Source organism: Microtus oregoni, unplaced genomic scaffold (assembly GCF_018167655.1).
Source record: "Microtus oregoni isolate MIOR12 unplaced genomic scaffold, Mior012 000081F_ref0000091, whole genome shotgun sequence".
NCBI classification, from domain to species: Eukaryota; Metazoa; Chordata; class Mammalia; order Rodentia; family Cricetidae; genus Microtus; species Microtus oregoni.
The window spans coordinates 2423560-2437416 of NW_024544541.1; the positions used below are offsets into that span (position 1 = coordinate 2423560).

Sequence of the window (13857 nt, forward strand, 5' to 3'; positions counted from 1 at the left end):
TGTCCCTGGGTGTAGAAATGCCCAGTGTTACGGCACATGCAGATCCATGTCAGAATCTGCGTTCTCAGCCAGATGTGCAGGTGGCTCAGGACCAGTAGTCTGAAGGAATTAAAGGCTCCTAGACTTTGCTTCCTATAACATTACATCGTTGGTTCTCTACTTCTCCTTAAAGCCTTCGCAGAACTGCACTACCCCAGTGCATTAAGCTGCTGGCTCCATTCACCTTTTTAATTAATGAAAATGCTGGCCACTTTTCACGGGCTCGTTATCCATGCACAGCTAGTATCTCTGAATCACAGAAAGTTTTGGGCAGTGCTAATAGAAAAGGGAACTGTGTGTGTAAAAGGACAGGTTGCAGTGTGTGTCCCAGGCCAAAGTCCTAACGCTGTAGCATACAGGTTTTAGTTGCCTTTTCTATTCTGGAATCTGGAAGTGCTTTATTCCATAAAATAAGACTGGTGTGTTTGTTTGTTTGTTTGTTTAGACAGAACAAGGCAGTGAAAAGCAAAAGCAAGGATCAAAAAGTTTTACATTTCTGAGTTACAAGGGAAGAACAGAGAGAACAATAGAAAAATAATGAACTGATTCACATCAGGCTCCTCTCTTAGAAGGACTACAGCAGAGGGAGCCTGTTCATGCTGACTGGAACTTGTCCCTTTGTGGGATCTGTTATTTTCTCTAACCCTGCTTTACTCGAAGGGCCGGGTAGCTTGAGTTGGTAACAGGAACTGGAAACTTGAGCACAAATGATTACTCCCCACCCCCATCTTTCATCCTGTCTGATGGGATCTGGTGCCAGAGCTTAGTCTAAACCAGTGGCCTCCTGGGAGCTTGTTCAACAGTAGCCAGGATCCTACGCTGAGCATTCAGCAGCAACAACGAGAAGCATCTCTCTTCTGCATGGCAGGGTTGAAGCCTGCTCCTGCTGCAGAGCTCCCGGGAGTACTCTCACCTCAGGGAGGACAAGGAGAGCAAGTTCTCATCGGAGAAAGCTAGACTTTTAAAAATGGCAGCATGCATTTCTACTCAAATGATTGACATTGTCCAGAATAAAGAATGCAGAAGGACTTTTATGAGTTACCCAAATCTCATTTTACTCTGTGGTCTTGGACACTTTTGTCGCATCCCAGGTACGGTAGCAGGCTTGGGTGAGTCCAACCTCAGACCCCTTATGCTGCTCTGTTGTAGATGTTGTAATCCTGTGTGTTGTAGATGTTGCAGAGGGATGTGTAGACTTTAAAGTGCCTCGATGTTTTCCTCAGCAATCTCTCTTTGTCCTAACAGGGCCGTGTACTTTGCATGTTACTCCAAAGCCAAAGAACAATTTAATGGCATTTTCGTGCCTAATAGCAATACTGTGCACATTTTCTCGGCTGGCTCTGCAGGTATGTTACCTCACGAGTGAGATGAAGATTCACATTCCAAACCATGTGGTGTTTGTCTTGCTTTCTTTTTTCTTTCCAGGAATTAGAAGTTAACTCCCTGCCTCTTGTGCACCTAAAGTCATTTCCCAAAAGCTTTCTATTGTTGGTAGAGCAAGGCTGTTAGCAGTTTGTAAACTGGTTTCATTTGCTATGACCACTCAAGCTTCTTATTCCCTGCAGACGCACGCGCTTCCCTGCACTGGTGAGCTGTGCTTCTCTTAAAGGACATGAATGTGTTTTTCACGTCTTCCTGCTTTCCCTACTGGGTTCTAATGTGGAATGGGAGCTGCCTTCTGTCTGACCCCTGGATATCTGGGGTGCATCTGCCCCGTACAGCGAGGATCAGGCTTGCTTGCTTTGTGTGCTATGTGGCACTTGAGGTTGAACTTAAGGCCTGTGCTTCCAGACAGGCTGTTCTTTTTTTGGGGGGGGAGGGGGGGAGGGGTAGTTTTTCAAGACGGGGGTTTCTCTGTAGCTTTGGAGCCTGTAGACCAGGTGGTCCTTGAACTCACAGAGATCGGCCTACCTTTGCAGGCTGTTTTCTTTTAAGGAAGTCCTTGTTGCTGACTGCAGAGCTCAGGGCAGGACGTTCCCTCAGGGAGTACTTGTAAGGAAACGGGGCTCCTAAATTGCTAGGAGACTTTTGTCCCTTTAAATCTAAAGGTGTTTTTAGAGAATTTATATCAGCATTTTAGAATTCCTGCCTTCTGCTGACAGAAAGAAATCGCCACACCAATTTTATTTACCTTTGTTACTCTTAATAGGATTACTAACCCAGATTATGATTTTTAGCCGGAGCAGAAAGTAATGTTAAACCACTTCACACAAGAACAGATTCCCCTTAATGCTGAGTCCTGAGAAGGTGTACATCTTTCCAAAATAGGTTGATCCATGGTGAACTGACCGTGACCCTGACCCCCGTTAATCAGCTTTGTAGTGTATGTAGCATTAACCCAGAAGACCTTGGTTAAAGCTAGCACACCTCAAGGCAGCCTTTCCAAGTACTGCCCTCCTAGTGTCTAACTAGCCTGCTTCCTCAGGACTGTGGGCACAGGGTGCAGGAGAGAGAGCTGGGCACTGGCATTCGGGCTGATCTGGAATGTTAAAATGCTGCAGAAGGCTTAACCAAAGTAATTATTCCTGGGGGTCCATCAGTTTCCTTAAGTTTCCAAGTTTGAATTCAGGTAACTGAAGACTTAACACTTGTTTCAGTGTTAGATAAACATAAAGATCAGCAAGTTTAAAAACAAATTATTTCTGAATTGAAATTTTAAATAGTTTTTGCCCTAGGATTCAAATGAACCAAATGCTAGCAGCACCACCTAGAGGCTGGAAAAGGCTATGTATGACAGTACCAACAGCTCTAGCACTGCGGGGAAGATGGATGGATGATAGATAGATAGATAGATAGATAGATAGATAGATGGGTGGGTGAATAGATGGATAGATGATTGATAGATGGATGGATAATGATAGATGATAGATGGTTGATAGATAGATAGATACATAGATGTTGGATGGATGGATAGATAGATAGATACATACATACATAGATGGATGGATAGATAGATAGATAGGTAGATAGATATATGATTTATAGGTAGATAGGTAGATACATGGATGGATAGACAGATATATAGATGGATGGATAGATACATAGATGGATGGATAGATAAATAGATACATGGATGGATAGATACATAGATGGATGGATAGATACATACATACATGGATGGATGGATGAATAGATACATACATACATGGATGGATGGATGAATAGATGGATGGATGGATAGATACATACATACATAGATGGATGGATAGATAGATAGATAGATAGATAGATAGATGGATGCAGCTTGACTTCCGAGTACTGTATGGTAAGGGCAGCGCCAGTGCACACTGACTGTATCAGTGACAGTTGTTTTTTCCCTCCAGCTTTTGTCACAAATACCTTAATGAATCCTATTTGGATGGTTAAAACGAGGATGCAGCTAGAACGGAAGTAAGTTCATAGTTCCTTCCTTATCTGAGAGTTCTGGTGTGGTTTGTTTCTTTCTCCCATTGCCAAGTATGGATTAAAAGCAGAGGTCCTTAGCTGTCCCCTCTGGATTCTCTGTATGTGTGTGTAGAACTGTCTTCTGAGATCTATACTGGTGGTATTGTGGGGAGAGAAGGGCACAGAGAACAAAGGAAGATGGACAGAGGTCCTCTCCATGGTCCAGCTTCCATGGGTATTCTCTCTGGGGTTCTCTGTGGACCCCATGTCAGAAGGCGTGCTCTGGACTCTACAGAGGCCTGGCTGTCTAGCCTATGACACAAGAGAGAGCACTTTAATTATAGCCCCAGATGGGCCAGCCGTCCCTGAACCTAACCTGGAGTTCTTTTTTTTTTTTTTAAATATTTATTTATTATGTATACAGTATTCTATCTGTGTGTATGTCTGCAGGCCGGAAGAGGGCACCAGATCTCATTACAGATGGTTGTGAGCCACCATGTGGTTGCTGGGAATTGAACTCAGGACCTTTGGAAGAGCAGGCAATGCTCTTAAGCACTGAGCCATCTCTCCAGCCCTAACCTGGAGTTCTTAATGTATTCTATGCTGTGTTCCTTTATGTTCTGGTAACGCCTACAGAAATACCGAGCTTTGTTTTCTTTCTTTTTTTAAAATATTTATTTATTTATTAATTATGTATACAATATTCTTTCTGCGTGTATGCCTGAAGGCCAGAAGAGGGCATCAGAACTTATTACAGATGGTTGTGAGCCATCATGTGGTTGCTGGGAATTGAACTCAGGACCTTTGGAAGAGCAGGCAATGCTCTTAAGCGCTGAGCCATCTCTCCAGCCCCCGAGCTTTGTTTTCTGATGAGACAGTCGTGTTATGTAGTTCAAGATTTTCAGTCTTGCTGCCTTGAGCCTCCCCAGGGCTAGGCTTACAGGTTAAACCACTACCCTTGGCTAGAACAAAGATTTTTAAAGAAATGGAAACCAACTGAAATAAAGTCATCAATATTTTAAAAATCTGTGATATGATGGGTGTGGTGGTGCACGCCTTTGATCCCGGCACTCAGTAACCAAAGGCTGGCAGATCTCTGTGAGTTCAAGGCCACCGTGGGCTACAGAGTGAGTTCCAGGACAGCCAAGTCTACACAGAGAAACAAAAAAAAAAAAATGTGATACTAATAATGCTTTTTTTATACAAAAGTCAGATGTCTCAGCAGGCCAGAACTCCTGTGATGTGCAGGGCATCTTTCCTTAGCTGTCTCTAAGAAAGAGGGGAGAGCGCGAGATAGACTTTGCGTAAAGTTTTCCCAAAGTGTCGTGTGTGCCCTACACGTCCATCTTCCTGAGTATGCAGTCCCTTACTGGGCCCTTCCTCTCTGTGGTTGTGCTTCAAGCTTCTGGCAAGCCTTGTTTCCTGGCAGCCTCTGGTATCACCTTAGTGCTAAGTGTTCAGTGTCCCAATGTCACCTGTGTTTAGCAGCAGTTGACTGAGATCCTTTCTAGTGCTCAGGACATTTTAGACCTTTATTTAGGTGGGCTCTGTGAACATCTGTGAGCATGTCTTATTCCATTGGCTGCCAGGGAAATTGCTCCTGCCTTCTATCATACAACATTACAACCAATGTGCTAAGAGAGTGGAGTCCAGAGGGACAAGGGGTGTGTGGCACCCAGCATGCTGGAGGGTCCATAGTACAACCTAGGCAGGATGGAGCGAGAAGAGGATAGCGGAGACTCCTGAGACTATGGTGGCTTCCACCCTCTCAGAGGAAAGGAGCTCGGTGCAGGTGCAGAGGGGGGAGGGGGACGCACAAAGATGGGAGCGAGAGAAGAGAGTCCAGAAGTTCAGCAGTTTAGCTTGTCTCTTTTTTCTTTCTAAATACTTTTATCTTATGTGCATTGGTGTTTTGCTTACATGTATGTCTGTGTGAGGGCATAGGATCCCCCAGAACTGGATTAACAGACAGCTGTGAGCTGCCTTGTGGGTGCAGGGAATTGAACCTGGGACCTCTGGAAGAGCAGCTGATACTCTTAACCACTGAGCCATCTCTCCAGCCCCAGCTTGTCTCTTTTTTTTAGTTTATTGGTTTTTTTTTTAAAACAAGGCCTCACTCTGTTATCCATGCTCGCCTGAAACTCAATCCGTTCTCCTATCTCAGCTTTCCAAATGCTGGTATTACAGGCAGGCGTGAGCCACCGTGCCTGGTATTACAGGTGTGAGCTGTTTAAGCTCTTGTTTTCCATTCATGAGTCTAGTATCAGCAGCACTTAGTCTATAAAACAGAGTGAGTCTTCAGTGACTCCTGAGCAGAGGACATTGTTTAGAGACAAAAAGGAATATGTATAAAAGAAACAAACAAAAAATAGATTGATATTTCTGTTGCTTTCCTTGTAAAATGAGGACAGAGTCAGAAGAATAGTAAGAAATGGAGTATATTAGCTCATTCTGAATTGCCATTTTTAAAAAAAGATTAAGGCAGGAGTTCTCACCAACCTTGGAAATGACAGAATAAAAATCTACCACTGTGTGCTGGAGCTATGTCTCAGCAGTAAGAAAATGTTCTTACATTTTCTGCTCTTACAGAGGATGCAGGTTCAGTTCCCTGCACATCAGGCAGCTTACGATAGCCTATAGCTCCAGTTCCAGGGATCTAATGCCTGCACACAATTCACACACACACACACATATGTAAAGTAAATAAATCAGTAAATATTTAAAAATAAATAAATGAGTAAAATATAAGGTAATATGTCTAGATTAAAAATTCTATACAGCATAGCTAAGAAGAAATATAGATATATCCATGTACACACATATAAATATATCCATACATATGTGCATATGTGTACCTTTTTCCCATATAAGAGACCATGGGTTTGTTCTTTGTCATGCACACAAATCACATTCCAGAGAACAATGTTAAGAAGGAGCACCGTGAGCTGGTGGATAACTCAGTGGTACAGAACTTACCTACCATGCTCAAAGCCCCAAGTTCAAACCCCAGCATACCAAAAAGGAGATGTCTCAGCAGCCTTTCCCTGAGCAGCCCCTCTGGTGTCACAGTGTCTGACTCTGTATGTCATTTTGCCCAACTTTTGTTATTCCAGACAGGGTTTCTCTGTGTAGCCCTGGCTGTCCTGGAGCTCACGCAGTAGACCAGGCTGGCCTCAAACTCAGAGAGCTGCCTGCCTCTGCCTCTTGAGTGCTGGGATGAAAGGTGTCTCTGACTTTCCACTTAACTTTCCCTTATCTCTTGCTGTCATAACTTATCATCGTGTCTGTGACACAGTTTACCTAGCTAGTCCTGTTTTTAGGTATTTCACTGATCCCAGCTGTTTTCTCTGACAAATATTATCCTCCATTAGCATTTTTTACAGTTGGGTCAAAGGCTACAAGCCTACTTTAATGACTGTCATTTCAGATGCCATCTATTCTGTGGGCCATCAGGTTTCTCAGCTAATTGAATTTGTCTCACAGTGGGTCAGAGGCAAGGCGGCCTCAGAACATGAAAGACAGGTTTCTTCTCCCTCGTCATTTCTGTGTCATGGGTGACCCTCATGTGACTTGTGTGTGATGTGTCTCTCAGCACCTATCATTGCTCCCCTCTGACAGGGTGAGAGGCTGCAAGCAAATGAATACACTCCAGTGTGCGCGCCATGTGTACCAGACAGAAGGCATCCGTGGCTTCTATAGAGGGCTGACTGCCTCCTATGCTGGGATCTCAGAGACTATCATCTGCTTTGCTATTTATGAGAGTTTAAAGAAGTATCTGAAAGAAGCTCCGGTGGTCTCCTCCTCGGATGGAGCTGAGAAAAGTTCCTCCGGCTTTTTTGGACTCATGGCAGCTGCGGCTTTTTCTAAGGGATGCGCCTCCTGCATCGCTTACCCACACGGTACAGTTCCCTCTGCTCTTTTCTCCCAGAGCAGCAAAACAGTTGTTGGTGGGAGAAGCCTTTAATCCCAGCACTTGGGAGGCCAAGGCGGCCTTCCCTCCGAGTTCAAAGACAGCCTGGCCTACAATATGAGTTCCAGGACAGCCAGTTTCAAGCTACATAGAGAAACCCTGTCTTGAAAAAAAAACAAAAAGCAAAAATGTCAGGTTTGTTACTGTGCATAGACAGACTGAAATGCATGTGACATAGGCTGAGTGGCCTTTACGTGAGCTGCATGTGACGGTAAGGTTGAGTCTAGAGATTTTCACTTGGAGTATATGCAGTTTCCCTGGTGAAGCATGTCTGATCCAGCCAAAGTGACGCTCTAGACTTCAGGAGATGATGCCATCATTGTCTGCATTGACACAGGTCAAATGAGTGCTGGCCTCTACCTTGCTCAGCTCCACCCCAGTGTGGCAAGAGTTTGCTGGGCCAAAATGTGGGTTACTGAACCTCTGTTTTCAAAGAATCCCAAAACTGGACTTTACTTAAAATTCCCTGATTAAAAAAATTATGGGGGACGAATGAGTAGAATGCTACATAAATCTACTAGTTGGTCTTTTTTGTTTGTTATGAAACAGCTCTCTATGTAGCCCTGGCTGTCCTGGAACTTGCTCTTTAGACTAGGCTGACCTAGAACTCACAGAGGTCCACATGCCTCTGCCTCCCAAACCAGGTCCCCTTTGTCTGTCAGAATTCTAGGGACTGTGCCGAGGGCCTTGTGTATGTTGGACATTGCTGCTGAGCTGCACCCTTAGCCAAGATGCAAGAGCTAGATAACTACTGTCCCACCCACCTGCTTAAAAACCAGTTCATTTGCTGTGAGAACAGGTTGTGTTTTCAGAGCCCCCGGCACAGCAGTGACAGATGCACCAGAGTCTCGGGAACAAGGGTCAGGTCCCATTTTGGAGCACCACCCAGCAAGCCACAAAGGACCCTCCCAGCTCTGAGGTCTGCTCAAGCAGAAGTGACCAGCACTGGGCCAGTGTGCTGGGATGGAGACCAGGGGTCTTTTCAGCTAGACAGAGTAGGGAGACCAGAGGAAATCTTTTAGACTAATTAGAATATGGTCTAAAAATAACTTGTCTTTTCTCCTTCTTACCTTCCCCCTCTCTCTCTCTCTCTCTCTCTCTCTCTCTTTCTTTTTTCCTCCAAGACAGGTTCTCACTGTGTAGATCTGGCTATCCTCGAACTTATTTTGTAGACCAGGCTGGCCTTGAACTCACAGAGATCCACCAGATTCTGTTTCCTGAGTGCTGGGAAACTATGTGCCACTATGCCTACTAGAATTTAGCCTTTAATCCCAGCACTAAGGAGGCAGAGGCAGGTGGATCTTTGTGAGTTTGAGGCCAACCTGGGCTACAAGAGCTAGTTCCAGGACAGGCTCCAAAGCTACAGAGAAACCCTGGCTTGTAAAACCAAAAAAAAAAAAAAAAAGAACTTAGCTTTTCCTTGTCCCTCTCAACATGTGACTGCCTTGTCCAGGTGAGAACCACGAAGCCCAGTAGACACAGAGCCTTGACTTCCTCACACTGTCTCTCCCACAGAGGTCATCAGGACACGGCTCCGGGAAGAAGGCACCAAGTACAAGTCATTCGTGCAGACGGCTCGCCTGGTATTCCGGGAGGAAGGCTACCTCGCCTTCTACAGGGGACTGTTTGCTCAGCTCATCCGGCAGATCCCCAACACTGCCATTGTGCTGTCCACCTATGAGTTCATCGTGTACCTGCTGGGAGAGCGAGCTTAGTCACAGGCCACACAGTTGTGCTCTAGAAGAATAAAACTGAAAACCTAGAGATTTTCTTTTCCGTTGATGTGTAGTGTTCCACACCGAAACAGCAAAAGCCATAGACTGCCCGGCTCATCTCACCTGTTGGACATTGCCTTTTGGATTCATGTTTCTGGAAGGTTTTAATTCATTAACGTTAATAGTTAATTAGAACTTTTTTTTTTAACTTAAGAGGATTGAGGATTGAGCAGCAAGTAAATTAAATCATGCTATTTAATTTAAGTTTGTGCTGGGTTTGTGTTCTTTTGTGCTCACTGTACCATAAACCAGCCACAACCTCTTTTCTAAGCAGCTGTGAGGACTCCCTGACAGACAGGGACGAGCAGTCACGTTTGGTGGCACTGTGGCGAACTTCCCACAGCTTTCCCTCTGGACATTTCCAGTTTCCAGGTAGTTTTATCCGTAGTCTAGGTTTCCAGTCACTGAAATGGAGGAAAATGTGACTTTAGCCCCCCACCTTTTTTTTAAGACAGGGTTACTTGCTACTGATCTCAGACTTTAGTTCTCCTGCCTCAGCCTCCAAGTGCTGAAAATGCAGATGAGTGCCGCTGGGCCTGACTGACTGAACCCCAGTCAGTTTGAAAGCACTGCTTATCGGCTGCTCACCTCCTCAGTGTATTTGCAGGAGTGAAATCTGCTTCAGCCCAGGTGCGCTGGCAAGTGTGGGGTGCTGCAGCCTCCAGGGTTGGCCTCAAACGCTGAGTGTGTAGTGTGTTGATCAGTGCCACACTCCGCTGCGGAGGAATGCGGCCCTGGGGAGGTACTTCATTCTGACAGGGACGGTGTTGCCTAGATACCTCCTTTTCAAGGCAGGGCTTCTCTGTATAGCCCTGATCGTCCTGGAACTCCCTCTGTAGACCAGGCTGGCCTCAAACTCAGAGATCGTCCTTGCTCTCTGCTGGGATTGGCATGAGAAAGGTATGAGCTGCCCCTGCCCAGCCTAAAGTCTTTTAAATAACTGGAATTTTAACCAGATTATAGATGGTGCACAGGTATAATCCTAGCACTCAGGTAAGCTGGAGAATCAGACATACGAAGTTCAAGGCCAGCCTGTGCTTTGTGAGACTCTCTCTCAAGATGAAATAAGTAAATGCTAGGATTTTATTTAAAACGGGCTCTTGTATAGTTCAGGCTGACCTCAAACTCCCATGTAGGTAGCTGGCGATAACCCTGAACTTCTTCTGTGTTTATTTCTTTGTTTGAAATAGGGTCTCACTGTGTAGTCCTGTTTATCTGGCTAGCCTGGAACTCCTTTATAGACCAGGCTGGCTTTGAACCCACAGAGATCTGCCTGTCTCTGTTCCCAAGGTGCTGGGATTAAAGGTGTGCACTACCATGCCTAGACAGCCTCGAACTCCGATCCTCCTGTTTCTCACTCCTCGAGTGGTGGAATTACTAGGCTGTGCACCACACTCTATCTGTGGGATGCTAGAGAACCAGTGCAGGGCTTTGTGCATGCTGGGTAAGCAATCTTGCCAGCAGGTCGCATCATCAGTCTGTGCCCTGACTCTAGAGGAATGCAACAGGATTAAAAAGACCATAGGAAGGCTAATACCAGAGTGCAACTCGACGCTCAGGGCCAGCCTGGTCTACATAAGGAGTCCCAGGTCAGCCATGACTACAACTGAGACCTGTGTCAGGAAGAAGGGTGGCCAGAAAAATCAGTGGTCAGTCCAACTTGACTCAGAAGTTTGAGCAGTACACAAGGGAGGGCATGTCTCAGGATCTCACAGATGCCACAGCCTCCTGAGGGCTTTCAGGTTCAGCTGCAGATGCTCTGGAACGGCCCAGAGGAGATCTTCAATTGTGTTGTTCTGTTTGTTGTCCTTCCTGTCATGGAGATGGAGACGGGTGGGTGTTCCCCAGCTCCTTAGCAGGATTTGCTTCAGGAGGAATCTAGAGGTCAAAACAAGTAACTGTCTCTCCATACTCCTGAGCTGCACGACTGCACGCAGGAGAGCCGTCTCCACCCCAGAAACTCGTAGCTGCTTGACGCGGTTTGAAGCAGCAGCCCCTGTTTTTAATACTCCTAGTAAAACCTGGATAATTGCATCTATCCTAATTCCTTCATTTGTTTTGGTTTCTGTTTGGTTTTTGTTCTGTACTTTACGTGTATGAGTGCTTGCTCAACTGTTGACAAGCACACAAGTGTGGGGCGTGCCTCGAGGTTAGACGAGGGCGTGTGGTCCCCTGGAACTGAAGTGAATTGTGAGCCGCCATGTGAGTGCTGGGAACCAAACCCAGGCCTGCAAGAAGAAGTGCTCTTTCCAGGCGGTGGTGGCGCACACCTTTAATCCCAGCACGTAGGAGGCAGAGGCAGGCGGATCTCTCTGAGTTGAGGCCCGCCTGGTCTACAAGAGCTAGTTCTAGGACAGGCTCCAAAGCTACAAAGAAACCCTGTCTTGAAGAAAAAAAAATGCACTACACAGAGAAACCCTGTCTCGAAAAAACAAAAAAGAAAAAAAGAAAGGAAAGAAAAGAATAAGTGCTCTTAACCACTGAGCCATCTCTCCAGCCCAAGTTTCTTGGTTTTGTTTTTTGAGACAAGATCACAATTATTCTAGGTTGGCCTCGAACTCATTATGTAGCTGAGGAGGACCTTGAACTGGTCTACTTGTTTTTGCTTCCCCAACTGTGTGGCCGTACTTGGGTAGACTGCTTCATTTTCACTTGTTTTTTGGATATGGATAAATACATTTATATGAGCTAGTATAAGTTAGTTTTCTGCATTGGAAGACAAACTTCAACACCCAGAGCAGGAAGGGAGAAGCTGAAAAGGAAGGGAAAAAAGCCGTTGAATTTTAAAGCAGAAAATATCGTGGAGCTGCCCACAGAGCAATACCATCGTGTATTCCTTTCTCCTTCACAAGTTCACTCACTGGAAAAACTTTACTTTTAAACAGGATCTGTGTTGTTGTGGCTGAACTAGAACTCACTCTGCAGATCAGGCTGGCCTCAAACTCAGAGACCCACCTGCCTCTGCCTCCTACGTGATTTGATTGAAAGTGTTCACCACCACACCCAGCCCTAGAGATTCATTTTAATTTTATTAAAAATTTATTTTACCAAGCTCAAGTGATGGCTCAGTGGTTAAGAGCACTGGCTGCTCTTCCAGAGGACCTGGGTTCAATTCCCAACCCCACATGGCAGCTCAGAACTGTCTATAATTCCAGTTCCAGGAGACCTGACACCCATGGAAAAACACCCATATATATAAAATAAAAATATATTTTTTTAAATATTTATTTTACTATTGTCTGTGTATGAGTGCTTTGCCTGTTGCTTGCATGAATTGAACCTGGTCCTCTGTACGAGCAATAGGCTAGCCTAATCTATTCCCTTTCTTTATCCATAGGTCTGTATGTACATGCATATGTTCCTGGCTTTATCAGCCCTCACTGCATACTGGCATCTGCCAAGCACTGGGCTAAGGGGTCAGGTATTTTCCCATGAAAGTTAATCCTGGCAACCTTGTCAGCAGTGAGACTGTACGGCCATCTACTGGGAAAGTCGCCTGTAAGGCACGCCCCCTCGTGGCCATCTACTGAGCCTTACCTCATAAAAGTTTTCACCACTTGGGGCTAGAGAAATGGCTCATTTGTTAAGAATACTGGCTTTTCTTCTGGAGGATGTGGGTTCAGGTTCTGCCAGCTACATAATGACTCAGAACCTGCTCCCTCAGGTTCCAGGAGACCTGGTGTCCCTGGGCACCAGGCACCATTGTGGTCCACAGACACACACACAAGCAAAACACTCATACAAATAAAAGGGTTTTTGTTGTTTTTTAAGTTTCCTCTTGTCACTGTCCAGTAGCTTCACCAGCCAGAGACCAGAACTTTAACATGGAATGCCTGAGAGCATCAGTGATGTCCAGGCAGTTCTCAGACAAACGTTATCTATCAATGCTTGACCTTCCCTGGAACTCAAGACAGGCACCAAAGGGAATGATGCTTCATATATGATACTTCCAGAAAGGGAATGATACTTAAATACGGCACCACAGATGTTATGGGCCAGCACAACCTAGACACGCTCAGAGCTAGTAAAAGTCGCAAGAAAGACGAGAAAGGCCGCCAGCCCTGTGATTTCACTGTTTGCCCATCCTGCTTCCTCTTTCCCACCTCCTGAATGCACACATAGGTGGGTATATGGACAGATGAACTGGCAACAGAAAGCAAGAGATTACGGTGACCCTCACCCCACCACTGCTCAGAGAACTCGATCCTAAAAGCACTCATAAAATTATGTGTTCCACAGAAACAACGTGCAAATATATTTCCTTTATTTTTAATTTTTTGATTTTATGAGACAGGGCCTCTCTATGTATTTCTGGCTGTTCTGGAACTCACTTTGTAGACCAGGCTGGCCTGCCTCTGCCTTCCAAGTGCTTGGATTAAAGGTGTGTGCCACTAGCCACTATGATTGAAATATTTCTTGCTAGAGTTTTCCTCCTTTCTCCTTTCTTCCTTCTCCTTTTTTCTTTCTTTAAGACAGGGACTCAGTATTAGCCTTTGGATTGTCTAGATGACCTGGAACTGACTATGTAGACCAGGATGACCTCAAATTTACACTTTAATCCGCCTGCATTTACTGGGATTAAAGCTGTGCACCACTAAGCCTCAGTGAGTTTTTCTTGATCATTTAGCTCACGTCAATGCTGAAAACACTCCTATAACGTGGCTCCACCCTCAAACTCACCCCCTAAGG

At 45.3% G+C, this 13857-nt stretch overlaps 1 protein-coding gene across 1 annotated transcript in view; it reads left to right on the forward strand.

The window, feature by feature from the left end:
- Nucleotides 1–9372, forward strand: part of LOC121441808 (solute carrier family 25 member 33) — a 29786-nt gene extending 20414 nt beyond the window's left edge. Inside the window, exons 4-7 of the mRNA XM_041643122.1 lie at nt 1285–1385; nt 3363–3429; nt 7042–7322; nt 8909–9372. Coding sequence (XP_041499056.1) covers nt 1285–1385; nt 3363–3429; nt 7042–7322; nt 8909–9108 — 649 coding nt within the window. The 3' untranslated portion in view covers nt 9109–9372. The remainder of the gene's footprint in view (nt 1–1284; nt 1386–3362; nt 3430–7041; nt 7323–8908) is intronic.
- Nucleotides 9373–13857: the final 4485 nt, after the last annotated feature.